Source organism: Centrocercus urophasianus, unplaced genomic scaffold (genome assembly GCF_019232065.1).
Source record: "Centrocercus urophasianus isolate 14NV4802_14NV808 unplaced genomic scaffold, USGS_Curo_1.0 seq_5, whole genome shotgun sequence".
NCBI lineage: Eukaryota > Metazoa > Chordata > Aves > Galliformes > Phasianidae > Centrocercus > Centrocercus urophasianus.
Window position 1 is genome coordinate 3,716,391 of NW_024885088.1, and position 15,314 is coordinate 3,731,704.

Consider the following 15,314-nt stretch of genomic DNA (forward strand, 5'->3'; position numbering starts at 1 on the left):
GCTCTCCTGCTAAGAGGAAAATGTGCCCCTTATGCTTTTAAAATGGGATTGATGCATGGAGAAAACAAAAGTGAATTTTTAAGAAAGCGTTCTAAAAGCCCCAAGGAAATATCAAGCAAAGTTGTGAAAAGAATATGAATCTTTTGAGCTCCAGCCGCGTGAAACAAACAGCAACATCCATCCTCCTTAATACACTGCTATCCAAGCTGCCTTAGAAATGCAGGGAGAACGCTTATTGTAGAAAATGACACGGGAGCACCAGACTCCAGGGATGGTTAAGACCCTCCCCACCATCCTGTGTGTCACAGTTCGGCCTGGTTTCCATGGCCAAGAATATGCCTTCCACAGTGTCATGGTCACAAGGTAAGAGAAAGCACATGGCTCTTCCCTCTCTGCTCCAAGCTACCAGCGAATGGAGTGTGACTCTCCTCTGATGGGGGTGGGCATGACATAGCAGGAGAAAGGAAGGTCACCTTGGATCACAGTAGATAATGGTTAACATTCAGGTGAAGTCACGGGATGAACATAACACTATCGTTCCCCTCAGGTGAGCTTCATAGGTATGGAAACACTGTCAGATAACATCTAGAGCTTCTGTGCACAACTGTGTGAAGAAAGAAGCTGCTGGATGCATTCAGTGTTGCATGAACACAACTCATCAAGAAACAAAGGAGCTCAGAAATACACACAGTGCAGCATTTCTCCTGTCAGACATGTGCATTAGTACCCATAACTTAAGCTTCGGTAGAGATAGCATGACAGATCTTACTTTCAGGTGCTTTATCCAGTGTATACCAACACTTAAAACGGTTGGGGTGCTGAACCTGAATCTCTTCCAGCTCTGAACGTTGCAGGATATCCTTCTCAGTCTGCCGGGTAAAGGAAACACTGGTTATGGCTCTGCATTTGAATGCAGCCCTCAGATGGCCACTACAGTTCTGTGCAGAACTTGCCCAAATTCTAGCCCCATAATTCCTTCCTTCGAAACAGTAAGACAAAGCAGTACCTGTATCAAAACACAGAACTCATTACAGAATCAGTGGTAACACTTAAGAATGAGCCCTTCCTTAACACCTACATTAGAAAAGCAGCTTTCATTAAACAAAAACAAACAACTAACCATGACTACGTGTGTATTTTCCTACCCTCCAAACTCTGCCTTTCAATCAGGAAATAAAAAGGACAATTTTTCACCTCCACCACTTTAAATTTCATCAGCACTGCCATATGGAGATGCTCAGTTTTGAAACAAGATGTGGAACAACAAATAACCAAGGAGGTACTGAGATCTCATTGGAACAACAAAGGCTGTGCAAGTTCTGCTCCTCTCTGGTGAAACACCATCAAAGGCCAAAAGAAAACCTTACTCCCATAAAAGCAGCCACAGTTTGGGAAGGAGGGTAAGGGCAGAGACTAAAACTGGCATCCTCCTCCACAGCCTTAATAATTTGGCACTGAGGACATGACAACGTCTGGGCTGTGGGGGTGATGAGGAACGTGCCAACACCTATTGCCAGGAAGGCTCCTGTTTCTGGACCTGCAGCTGCACGGCTTCCAGAAGGGCTGTAACTGGGTCTGACCAGCTTCAAGTGGGCTGCTATGAGCCCAGTAAGCTGTCTTCTGTAACCCAACACAGCTCCTTCAGCAGGGTCAAAATAGAACGTGTACAAAAAATACTTTATAGCATTAAATATCAAAAAAAACCCTAGTCTGTAGGCTTTCATGCCTGTCCATCTGCTTTGTATTTGTGCAGTGCTTGGGTACAGGGACTCCTTAAAGCCAACAACTGATGTTTACACAGCCTGTTGCTAATACACAGGCAACTGTTTCTCTCAAAAAAACCCTCCTCCTCGCAAGAAGCAATAGGATTTCTAGGTTGCTAGAACAGCTCAACTTCTATGTTAGTCATTCTGAATTAACTCACAGCAAATCCCAAATCCTGACCCTCTACCAGCCCAGAGACCTACTGCATTATGTGCCAGCTTCAAGCACTCAGCAGATATCAAATGCTGCAGCTGCATCACCCAGTGCCAGAGAGCACTCCAAAAGCACTTAGGAAGGTGCCTTATTACTGTAGTAAAGCACCAGAATAGGGCAGTTGTTGGCACTTGGATCACTGCTTCTGGGTAGAAAAAAAAACCAAAAACTATTTTTTGTACATGTTCTATTTTGACCCTGCTGAAGGAGCTGTGTTGGATTACAGAAGCCAGCGTACTGGGCTCATAGCAGTTCTGTAATACAGATATAGTCCGCAGGAAATGGGATATGGTGAATACCAGAGGAAAGAAGAACAAAGAAGGAAAGCCTAAAGAAGCTAAGAAACACAGGCAGGAAAAAAACTCTCATAATTCAGGAGCAGAAATTAACGATGAGGGAGTTTTGAAAACAAAAAGATGAGCACCAGAAGAATGTCAGGCCAAGGAGGGGCGTGCAGTTCAGCTGCACACCACCACTTGGATTGCCTGGTCAGCCAAGAAATCCCCCTATCACAAGAACATTACGTGTCAAAAGGATCTTCCCTTTTTCCAGCAGCAAAGTATGATACAGCTCAAAGAGTGAACGAAACATATGAAACGCTGATGGAGGGAATAAAACTGAAAGGAAACAGCTGTGCAGAACCCCAGCTCTCTAGTCAAGGAAGCTGCTGGAGATCAGTTTTAATTTTAGCTCACATAAAGCATTCTCAAGAAGACTCCTCTTACAAAGCCTGCTCTGAAGTTGGGGAGATTCAGTTGCTGAAGGAGCCCAATGTCCACCTCTTCCACATTTTCACTAAGAAAGACAGCTCTGAAAGTCTACCCAAAACATATCAACTTGCACAGATGAATCCAGAGTTTTAAAACATTCTGAATTAGAAACAGAACAATAAGATCCAGGACATTGAGCATCAGCTGTGAGGACAGTAGCGCTTCAGCAGCAATGTTCAAAGAAGTAATTATAGTGCTATAGATGGGAAGCTTTCAGCATCACTGTTCACTTCTCCCCTCGCAGCACGTATTGCTGCACCACGCTTCCTCAGCAACAACTTCATTTGCTGAGTGGAGCTGTGTTTGTTAAATAAGACTTCATAAACAGAAATAAGGACAGAAATTACCTGGTTAGCAAACAGCAGCTGGCAAACCGTGGAGTCATCCTTGTCTTTCATGATTGCTCGAATGATCTGCAGCATAGGTGTTATCCCTGAAAGAGAAGTGCTGTAAGTGATGTGAGAAAGTAAAGGAGAAACTGCAAAGGAGCAGGTGAGGGAAAATATCAACAACATCTAGCAGGTGTCAGAGGCCAAAGATGAATCTTTACACACGTACCAGTCCCACCGGCGATCATCCCCACATACTTCACTTTCTTAGTAACCGGTTGGGCTTTCTTTTCAGGTCGAATAGCAAACTCACCTAGAAGAGAGAGATGTGGAAAACAATGAAGACAGCAGGAAACAGAGCCTGTGATCACTTCTCAGCATTTTTCAATTAACTGATGTTGTAAAACAGGGGCAGAAAACAAAGGTGAACTGAAGACATCACAAAGAAAAACAGAAATTCTGACAGTGTTTCAGGATCATGGCGTCAGACACTGACATGAATCCCGATTCTGTGAGTACAGCATGAAGCTCTTACTAGTTGCATTTCTACTTGCTTAAAACCCATAATGCCAATCATGTTCAGAAGCCCAGATTTTGTATCATTTACTCTGGATAAATTATATTTTCTGAGCTTTGCCTTTTCCTTTGTAGACAAGCAGGCCACTTGGTCCTCTGAAGTCAATGGTATCCCCTATTTTCAGGCTGTCTAAGTACTGAGACATCTTCCCTCCGTCAGGAAATTTCGGATGGACACCTTTCATGTAAACCTATGAAAAAAAACAATGAAATAATTAATCTCACAGCACAAAAATGAGCACGTGTCCTTTTCTCTGCCATTCAGATATTCACGTAGCCATGTTCCTCATTCATAGGACGCAATCACTACATAAAGAAATACTATCTAGACAGATTTGACTGACGATGAAAAAGAAGCACTGAGTTTTCCGATAAGGATTGAAATTACACTCTTGCCCTGATTTTGACCAAGTCGGAATCGATCATCTGCCCTGTCTGGATCAGTAACAACAAAAATCCTCACCACCCTTAATAATGGTCACAAAGAGCATATGGCATTAGCTGAAGAAGCAGACAGCTTACACAAGGTTAATCTCCTACTTCAGAAGCATTGAAAAATGCAAAAAAATCTGCAAATGTGTACAGATTCTGGAAAATGGCTGTGTGCAAGCACAGGAAATTATGAAGTACCTTGTGAGACACGCTCACTAAAGAAGGGCGCGTAAAATGCCACAGGGATTGTAGATAATTGCACAGTACTTGTTAGAATGGAAGTCCACAGGGGCACAGAGCAGAACAGAACCTGGCACACCAGGCTTCACAGGGCACTGCAGGCATGCAGGTGGATTCAGAAGTTGCCCAGCCTGTACAACAGCATGACATCCTTACCTTGATGACAAGATCCACGAAGCCCTTGTCATCGTCACTGGAAATCGGAGTGTAAGGTCTAATGACCAGCGCTCCATCGATCCGAGCAGACAGGTAGATATGCTGTCCTGGTTGTGGGGAGGAAGAAAAGCACTTTGCTTCCAAGGGATTTTTCTTTCGGTGACGCATCAGGAGGGCAGTTAGTGCACACGCCATCTCAAAGCTCTACCAACTACCTTTCTCCTTTGAAAGTAGCAATCGCATTTCAATCTCTCACACATTAGCTGAACTCTTTTCTCAATGCCTACGTTATAATGAAAAAGAAAATCCCTCTAGAATTTAACTCCTTGGAAAGGTTTTCCAATACCCTTACGAGACACAGCTGAAGAATACCCAGGGGAAATTTTTCAGTATTTTAACACCATTAGGCCCCCACAACGGCTGTTTACAAGGGTGGATAGTGATAGGACAAGAGGGAATGGTTTTAAACTGAAACAGGGGAGGTTTAGGTTAGATATTAGGAGGACATTTTTCACACAGAGGGTGGTGACACACTGGAACAGGTTGCCCAAGGAGGCTGTGGAGGCATTCAAGGCCCGGCTGGATGTGGCTCTGGGCAGCTTGGTCTGGCAGTTAGTGATCCTGCACATAGCAGGGGGTTGGAACTAGATGATCTTTGAGGTCCTTTTCAACCCAGACCATTCTATGATTCTGTAACTAATGCCTCATAAGATGAACTTTGCTCTCCAAAGATGTATGACACAGCTCCTCTGCCTGTTGCAGGTACGCAAAAAGGGGACTTTACTGGGAGCTGTTTGTCACACTGGAGGGCCAGTGATGCTAATCAGTGGATGGATAAAGATGTGCAACCTGGTGACACTACCACTGTAGATCATAAATCTTGAAAGACAGGTATTAGCAAGAAATTCTTTATTGTGAGGGTGGTGAGACACTGAAACGGGTTGCCCAGTGAGGTTGTGAATGCCCACTCTCTGTAATCATTCAAGGCCAGTCTGGATGGGGCTTTGAGCAACCTGATCTAGAGGGAGGTGTCCCTACATACAGCAGGAAGTTGAAACTAGTTGATCTTAAAGGTGCCTTCTAACCCAAACCATTCTATGATGATTCTATGACAGTGCTATTGTGCTTCTCTCTGAGGGAAAACATACTTTATGCCCTTATTCATTAGTGCTTTTCCTCCTTGCAGAAGGGCAGCTGCTGGGGAGCCTCCATAAAACGACACAGAATCCAACTTTCCATGAGCAAGCTGTGTTTTTTCCTGTAACACCCTAGCTGGCTGGGAAAAGCCAAAAGCTGGTGCTGGGCTAAACATGCACAGGACATTCCAGAATCTGTCCCATAGCTGCCACACCCACGACTCCCAGCTGCCTTGCTTCCCACGTCTCACACCAGCAAGCACCCCTGACCCACAGACCATCCAATAGGCATCTACAGCCTAAGTCCTTATTTAACACAGGTCACGGTGAAATGCACTTTACATAAGCAGTGAGAAGCAACAGCACTAAGCCAGTATGGAAGGCAATACGCCACATGGCAAGGCCTCAGGAAACATCTACTCCATGGTGACTAACAAGTTCCATGAGACACAGAGCTTAGCAGACTAGCTGGTGAAATGCATGCCTTAGCTGGGAAGCATTGGGAACATTGCCTCGAGGGGATCACAGACACCAAGTGCCATGGGACTGACACACACTGGAAAGTTAAGATTAGAAGAATACAAAGACCAATGCTTCCTTCTTCTACTGTCTTCCCAGAAAGAAGCTGGATGTACACTCTTGGTAAGAACACTGGATTTCAGGCACCACACTGACATCCAAGTCATTCAAGGGCAGGCTGGATGTGGCTCTAGGCAGCCTGGTCTGGTAGCTGGTGACCCTGCACATAACAGGGGGGTTGAAACTACATGATCACGGTGGTCCTTTTCAACCCAGGCCATTCTAGGATTCTGTGATAATGTTACATGACTCACAGCACTGGGACAGTTTTGCAAAGCTCTAACAGATCAAGGCACACAGGCAGCATTGGAAATTCAATGGTTCAATATGTAAGAAAAAAATCTCCCACAGTACAACTGTGGCTCTGATTCTCAGGAAGGAAAGACAGACATACCTATTGGTAGACCCAGAACGTGATCCATGGAAGGGAGAGCAAACCGAAATCTCCTTGTGTCATGGCTTACTTCCTGAAAAACAAGAATAAAAATCAGCCACATTGTTGGGATTTTGATTGTGATTTCTCCTGTAAAATCACTGCACCTGTGTGGCCTGCTGCAGGATTAAGTATTTAGGGGACAGCAATACTCTATCTGAAATTTCTACATAATGTAACAACTGATCAACTGATAAATAAATTCTTGTAAAACTTAACTTTCCCTCAAAATGTTTTATTCATAAGTTTTTAACTTTCATGTTGAAATTGAAGATGTACCGAGATATTGTTTTGATGAATATTTAAATGTTAACAGCAAAACTTAGTTAAGATACTCATACAGATTAAGAATAAGCAATAGCTTTCTGAGCACTGTGAATACTGCACTGCGTTCTGTGCAGGGGCCACAAGTTAAAAACCTAAGCACTATTCCAGATCTCATTAAACACACAGGAATTCAACAGCAACTGCACCATTTAAGATGGGCCAACGGTACTGGAAAACGAGTATTTTGGTGCATCACAGAAGACAACTGTGAGCAACACTCAGAAATTCATAGCACCCCCATGCTTATGCCTCATGCCTGCTGCAAGGCCAGGACGCTGAGCACGCTGCTCAGCAAGGTCTTAGACCGAGGCCACATCAGCAGTAGCCTTGAAACCATCTCCAGCACAAGGCCACCTCCCTGCATTCCCAATGCCATCACTCAACACCTGGAAGCAAGCCCCTGGCCTCCAGCTGCCAGCACATTTCTGCCTCAAGCTGCGGGTGCCAAGGACCTCACCAGGCTCACATCTGCAAACGGAGAGGTGGTGAACAGCTTTTTTGCAGGCTGGTGCTTAACTGTGTGATGCCAGCTTCTCCAAGTGCCAAATGGATCCTTACACTACTGGGACAAACACCAACCTTTCCGGTGGTGCCTAAGGGCAGCTGACAGGCAGAGGAAGCACTGAGTCTGCTTCCAACTGCTGAGCAAACTGATACGTTTGGCTTCCAGCTTTACCACAAAGATCTAGGCTGCGCTAATAGACGCACAGACTTCACACAATGAGTTCCCCAGACCTGTGCTTTTCAAACGTCATAACTGCAGATACTGTTTCTTCCTACAGAACCTTTCTGAACACGCTCCTAGTGCTGTAGGGCAGCCAGTACATAAATTGCTGGCATTTCCAGCAATCACAGGACCATTTTTGTTTTTAGTAAAATCTAATCACCTTCTGCATTTCTCTTGCCAGCCACACTTCTTCTTCTTTTGCTTCAGTTGCAAGCCCACAAGAAAAACTTTCTGCAAGGCCATATTCTCAACTGCACCATCAAAATACTTTCATCTAAGAAGAAGGAGCATATAGTCCCCAGCTACTCTCAAGAAAAAAAAAAAAAAGAGTCAATTTGTTCATTGTTTTGTTTTAAACACAAATCATTTAGATGCTGTGTTGGTGAAGTCACCGAGAGCTTCACAGTTACAAAAAGGGAATGATGAGTACCAACATGGCAATGGGAATAGTGAACATTTCTGAAATACAAGAGCCTTTGGTTGGGCTGCAAGAGCTGCACTCTCCAAGGAAAAACTCCACATTCTCATCTCACCACACGTCTGGAGTAGGCTCCACATCCACACTGAGTGCCACCACTCCCTTCCCAACTTTTAAGACCTTAAGACCTTTAAGACCTTTTAAGACCTTTTAAGACATTAAAAGATTTCTGCGTAATGACAGCTGTGTTCCAATTAAAGTGCTCCACTCGTTTAAGAGCTTGTAAATTACAAACTGTGGGTGTCAGAAATACTAATTTCATCCTCCTCGGACAGCTGGGTATGACAATCTTGAGTAGTTTAGCAGCACCAGATTTCTGGGAGGCTGTTACAAATTGCTAATGAAAATGCAGAACTACAGCTCTGTAGAAAAAGCACTTGTACCAAGTTAATCTCACTGATTAAACTACCACAGGCAGCAACATTTGAGGTGGTTATAGCAGAGCTGTTCCTTCCTCCCAAGATTAAAAAAGACTGCACAAAACACGACAACAGACTGACAAAAATCAGCATTTAGAAGAAAAAAAAAACTGTGAATGATTTTCAGTTAGAAATAGATGCAGCAGAAACCTGCCAGCAGTTTGATTTGCAGAAGCACGTGCAGTGCCTCTAGCTTCCACCCCTTTCTGCAGTTGGGCAGCCTGTACCTGCCACCACGTGCTACACAGCTTATGAAAGAATGGGGAATGTATAATAACAGCATTGCTGCAGTATGCATGGGTAATAAATGCTGCATGGCAACCCTGCCCAAGCCATGGGGAAACTTTTGCTTCCCAATAAACCAAAGACTCGGAACCAAATGATTGCTTTCTTTGACAGAAAGAACAAACGAAAGCCAAGCTCTCAGTGCACTCTGCATACCTTGAGGAAAGCTCAGTTACAGTCCAAAGTCCCTTTCATCAAAATCTTCCGATAACTTTTTGACCAGCTCATTGACTTAAGTCAACACTACAAATATCTTCAGGTATGACTGCACACTGGAAAGCCAAGATTTCTGACCATCAGCTTATCCAAGGGAAATATGGACCTCTAACCTTTTGGGCCCTGTTTCCCCAAGCAGAGCTACCAACTTCTGGCAGCAGTATCTGGTAATTTTAGAAATTCCTGCTGATGTACTCTATGACATGAGTCTCACTTGACAGAAACTATGAGTACAGTCATTTCCAAAGCATCTTGCACCACTCTAAGCTGGCTTGCAGGAATTTATGCCTGAGAACTCACTCATGCTAGGCAAGGAGCACGTATAAATGAGTTCTTTGTTTAAAATACAGATATTTGCATGATTTTACCAGAAACAAAGCTCAGCAGCCTTCAAAAAATCTACTGTTCCCTGCTGCAACACTGCCCAAGATGTAGGCATCTGTCAGCATTTCACAGCATCCACGAGAGGTCCTGCTCAGCACTGCACATGCACGTACGTACCTCTTTATCAATCAGCTTCAAAGCATACTTCACTTCAGGATCCTTCAGAGTGATTGCAGGACGAGGAGTCCCAAAAAGCCTCCGGACAGTGCTGTAGATGAGCCATAATGGGTATGTCACAACCCAACTCAGCTGTGGCACAGAGAGAGAGAGCATTAGACACATGTGTTCCTCAGCCCCTGCAGGCTCACACAGACAGGTGCCAGGCCAGCTGTGGGGCAGAGAGCTTCCTGTGACAGCAGCTCAGTCCTCAGGCTGGCATTGGGGTTTCCCTGCCTGCGAGCATCTCCCTGTGCTCCCCCATGTGCAGCAGAACCTCAGGCACCTAACACTGATACAAGTTCACCCGGTCTTGGGGAAGGAGAGCAAGCTGAGCTCCTGCTTCTCATAGCGATCCTCTTCAGCTCTATGATTTGTTATTTAATGCTTCAACACAGTAGAGGGGAAAATCACAAGGGTAGCCTTTGTGAAAAAAAGAAAGAAAAAAGAAAAAAGTGGGGGATGATAGAGATCAAACTGAAAATAAAAACTGAGCGATGTACTTTGCCTGCATGCAGTGCTCTTTCTGATTCATGGAAGAAGGTGAAGTCTCAACTTTGCTTATGAAGGACCAGACCAGTGTTTTGGAATCACACTGCTGTCAGTCTGACAGCCTTCAGGAGGCTGCAAGGCGTACTACGTGATTGCCAAAATCATGGCAAGTGTACGATCAAGACAGTAATAAACTCTTGTCTCCTAAAATGCTGCTGCAAGAGACATAAGAGCTATCAGCACCTGGTACAACTGGAAAGCATGCCGTGCCACACGCACACTGCATTTTTCCACTTTTACTGCAAAAATTATGTCTAACGAAGCTGAAGCTCCTGCAGACCCATGAGATTATCGCAGCTCTAAGACGGATTTTTGTTACTGAGTCACAAAACAGACAGACGGGGCATTTAAGACAGTGACAGAGCAGCAAATAACTCCTAATGGCAACCACAACAGCGAGGCCTAGTGGAGACAGTAAGCTGAATGTGGAAGAGATGCCGCTGCAAACAAGACATTAATGCATTAAAATAAATTAGTTTCATTTAAACACGTGGCTACCAAAAATGAATAAAGAGCAGCTGTGGTTTAGCAAATGAAAATGGGAATTAAAAACGCTTGGGCCTGGTTCCATTCCCAGGACCAATGTATAACAGGGGACAAGGGAGAGCTTTGTGTATATAACCTCAGAAGCCAGTTTCTCCACCCGTGTGCAGGAACAAGTTTTCTTCTATCTCTGTGAATAATTTTGAAGTCATCAGATGGCAAGTGTGAACTACCACAGCCACTCAGAGAGATAGAAAGCCACTCTTCCTCGTAACCATCACCTTTGGAAGCAGGGCACCAACAGCTCCCCCAGCATCGAGCTGAGTTCTGACAGTAATAACCACAGCCCCGCAAGCAGCCGTTCGTTACCCAGGGTTTAGCGGGACAGTAACGGCACAGCCGGTGTCTGACTGAGAACTAAAATAACTACCAGCTGATGAGCGGGAAAAAGAGAGCAACGAAGGGCTGAGCAGCTTCAAGAAGCCGTGCCTGCCAACCACAGCGTTCCCACACCTAACAGCGCTGGACGCGCCGCAGCCACAAAGCACACAGCAACCTGAGCCCCCCGGGGGGGCAGCAGCGCCAGGCCGGGAGCCGCTCAGCGAAGCGCTGGTGACTCACGGCTGCTAACACAGGATAAGCGACAGAAAAAGAATTTTTATTAATGGCAGCAGAGCGGGGCGGGGGGCGGAACAAAGGCGGCCATGGCAGAAGCCGCGTTGGGGGCTGGCGGCCGCGGCACGGGCGGGGCAACGGCGGGATGGGGGCTCCACCCCTCACACGGCCACCCGCGACGGAGCCGCGGCAGGAGGGGGCCGGGCCGCGCTCTCCCCCCTGCCTCGTCCCCGCGGCGAGGCGAGGCGCCGCTGGTCCCGCCCGGAGCACAGCCCGCCGCCGGGCCGTACCGGAAACCCGAGGAACCAGGAGGCGAAAGAGAAAAACCCGAGCCCCCCCGCACCGCAGCGCGGCCGCCACAATCCGGCTGCAGCGCCGGCACCGAGCGGGGCGAGCAAGCCGCGTCCGCCGCCTCACTCCCACGCAGGCAGATCCCGGCGACGCCGAGCCCCGCCACCGCCACGGCACTCACCGTGCTGAGCTGCGCCCCCATCGCTGCCCTCCAGCCCAAGCGCCGGCTCCGCCCCGCCAATCAGCGCCCGGCCTCCCCGCCGCACCGCCCCGCTGAGCGGTGCTCCGCCAATCCCCGCGGGCCACCAGGGGGCGCCGCGGCACCGCTGTGGGAGCGGGCGGGCCGTAGGCCTGCGGCATGGGCGCGGCGGGGCCGCGCTTGGGCCCCATCGGTACCGCCTGGGTAGGGCGGGCAGCTGCGGCCGCCTGAGCTGTAGTCCGTGCTGTTCCTTACCGCACAGGCTGGCGGGGACGGAGCGGCAAAACCGGGGGAGGGTGGGTGGAAATGGCGAAAAGAAAACCGGCCGCGTCCTCTGGACACGTTTCTGTTTGTTTCCCTCACCAAAGAAGGAATACATCTAAGAACCATTTCTGTTAGCTTCACCCCTTCTATGAATCTGTCCTTATCGCTTTATCATGTATACATATATATACATTTATATTCATCATGCTCTTTTGCCCATTATTAGCAAGATTAGGAAGTATTACTTTTCAGAAAGGGTGGTCAGGCACTGGAATGGACTGCCCAGGGAGGTGGTGGAATCACCGAGCCTGGGGGTGTTCAAGGAAAGGCTGGATGTTGTGTTGAGGGACATGGTTTAGTGGGAGCTATTGGGAATAGGTGAATGGTTGGACTGGGTGATCTTTTAGGTCTTTTCCAACCTTGGTGATTCTATGATTCTATGATTCTATGATTCTAAGATCAGTCACACAATCATAGAACCACAGAATGGTTTGGGTTAGAAGGGACCTTCAAGATCACCCAGTTCCAACTCCATGCTATGGGCAGGGCTGCCAACCAGCTCAGGCTGCCCAGAGGCCCATCCAGCCTGGCCTTGATTTCCTTCAGGGATGGGGCACCCACAGCTTCTATGGGCTGCTTTGCCAGGGCTTCACTGCCCTCTGAGTGAAGAACTTCGCTTAATATGTAACCTAAATCTCCCTCTTTCAGTTTAAAACCATTCTCCTTGTCCTATCACTACACTCCGTGTTAAGGAGTTCCTCTACAGCTCTCTTACAGGCCCACTCTAAGTACTGTAAGGAAGATCACAGAATGGCCAGGGTTGGAAGGGACCTCAAGGATCATGAACCTCCAACCCCCTGCTACAGACAGGGCCTCCAACCTCCCCATTTAATACTAGACTAGGCTGCCCAGGGCCCCATCCAACGTGGCCTTGAACACCTCCAGGGATGGGGCATCCACAGCTTCTAGTAGCAATCGGGGAAAGCAAGAGGTATGCTCAGTAAACATCCAGTACCTTTGCTTCCTAAGCAACAGCTGAGTCCCAACATCTTTTCAAAATACAGAGAAGATAGCTTACCTCTATCAGCATCACCGTTCACTATACTGCTATACACAAGCCTGAACATCCCTCACTCATACATCTACAGAGTCACTGCCTGCACCTCACTCAGAGTAAGGCTGTTGAGATGGACGCATTTTTCAATGTGGTTCTCCTTATTTTCTGGGGAGGAAGTTTATGCAACTCCCTGGCATCTGATTTTGAGAATAACATTTGGAGGAACTTCTTTCTTCCTAGGCAGTGGGTGAAGAACCTCAGAACACATGCTCAATTCTCAGCTTCAGGTATGGAGAAAAGTGCCCAGGTACCAGGGTGCCCAACACAGGGCTTCCAAGTCCATGAGTGGATCCAGTCCTTACTGTCTAGGCTGGAAGGCTAACAGCCTGGCACAGCAATGACAATAAAAGCACAAGAATGGAGGTGTGGAACAAGGGAGCATGTTTTGGTCAGAACTCCTAAAATTTAGGTTTACACTGATATGTACACATTACTAACTAGTAAATAAATAAATTTGGAAGTCTGTGCTCAACACCTCAGAAACTCTTTCATAAATATGTAAACAGGCCTTAATTGTTCCTATACAATCTCTTCTAATAAAATCAAGGAAAGCATAAGCTTGAATCCTTGTATCAAGATAAAATAAAATAATAATGTGGCAACCAGGCACAGACTCAGATGTGAACGATCCAAGTCATTTATTACAGGTTCTCACATCACTTATATACATTCAAGAGTTTCTTTTTTTTAGCTTTCCCATTTGCCTTTACATGTCAACAAAGTATTCCACAGACATTCCTTAAGCATGCCAACAGGTGCTTATCCGAAGAGAGCCATAGGCCATTTCTTTTGCTTTACTTCTAGAGATGTTCTTGGTTCTCAGTCTCACTTTCTCATGCTGTTTATCTTGCTTCACAGCTGCTGCTCTGAATAGTCTTTCTTGTATTCCCACATAATAAAATAAATAAAATAAAAATAAAATAAAATAAAATAAAATAAAATAAAGCTCATTTGTCCCTTTAGTCCCTCAGCCCAGACTGGGATCCCAAGCCACCTGTGTCCCCAACCTCTTGCTTTATCCCAGTCTCTGTTTTGCTGGCTCCCTCTCCTGTCAATGGAAATATTCATACATTCAGACGCCAACCATTAGTTACCTATTAAATCTGGGGATTAGAGCTGGTAAATAAAGGCAGGTCAGCAGGCCGAGCTGTCCACATCACCAGAAGGAAATGGGAAGGGTCTAAGTGGTATTTGGCTGCAGGGATGGAATTACTCATTTCTGGCCTTTCTGTGACAGAGTTTGCCTGGCGGTGTCATCCTCTCTTGCTTTTTCCCTTTGAGGACAGCTGCTGCACCAGAAACTCCTAGCAAAAGTGGAGGAACTGTAACAGTATTGGCTGGAAAGAAGAAGGATTTTAGGATTAGTAGTTTGAAGCTTAGAAACCTGGGTAGGTAACTGAGAGACAGGCTAGGCACTTGGGCCATGGAACTTGGTGGGAATTAAACTACCAGGTAGGGTTCCAACTCAAAAATTAACTTTGTGAAGGCAGAAAGCTCCAAAGTCCCCGCTCCCTGCCCACAGTAGGGACGTGAGCTCCTCATCTCCTCCTCAACCCAGCAAGGTTCTTGCTGACCAGCCCAGGCTGCCTCTCTGCTGTCATTCTACTTTCCCTCCTGGGGGAAAGTCAAGCAAAGGGCAGGAGAGAAGAGTTTCTCTAAACAAACAAACACTGATCCATTGGCAGCCAAAGCAAAGCACTTTGTCCAGAAACACCTTCTTGGAGCAGCACAGACAGACAGCCTACGTCCTTTAGAAACAGGCCTTGTTCACAGGCTCCTGGCCTCGGTGACAGCATCTGATGCCTGAGATGGTTGTTCTGTTAGGTCGAGTGTCTGCCACATTCCCCTGGAAATGCCTAATATGAGCATGGTGACAGCAGATGTTCTTACCATTCCCTTGCCAGAACAGAGCAACAGAGCAGAGGGAGTTTGATGTCATTTTTCTGCAACCAAAGCATGTTGCCTTATGCAAAGACTTGTTCAGCTTTAATACTGTTCTTGACAGGGAAACGTGGACCGGAGATACAGAACTATTTGTATAAACAGAAGTCTAGCGTCAAAATGTTTTGGCTTCTGTATACATACAAATATATATGTATATTTATAAACATTTATGGTTTGAAACCTAAAGCTGTGTTTTCAGGAACTAGTTACTACAAAGAAGAAAATGCAA

The 15,314-nt window shown here is 46.3% G+C and overlaps 1 protein-coding gene across 1 annotated transcript in view; it reads right to left on the reverse strand.

Moving 5' to 3' along the window:
• The window catches only part of LOC122169169 (NADH-cytochrome b5 reductase 3), a 15,297-nt gene extending 3,505 nt beyond the window's left edge, over nt 1-11,792 (reverse strand). Inside the window, exons 1-8 of the mRNA XM_042835078.1 lie at nt 11,743-11,792; nt 9,582-9,713; nt 6,590-6,662; nt 4,481-4,587; nt 3,714-3,843; nt 3,306-3,389; nt 3,095-3,180; nt 770-869 (exon numbers count right to left, since the gene is read on the reverse strand). Of these exons, the coding sequence (XP_042691012.1) occupies nt 770-869; nt 3,095-3,180; nt 3,306-3,389; nt 3,714-3,843; nt 4,481-4,587; nt 6,590-6,662; nt 9,582-9,713; nt 11,743-11,763 (733 nt within the window). The 5' untranslated portion in view covers nt 11,764-11,792. The remainder of the gene's footprint in view (nt 1-769; nt 870-3,094; nt 3,181-3,305; nt 3,390-3,713; nt 3,844-4,480; nt 4,588-6,589; nt 6,663-9,581; nt 9,714-11,742) is intronic.
• Nucleotides 11,793-15,314: the final 3,522 nt, after the last annotated feature.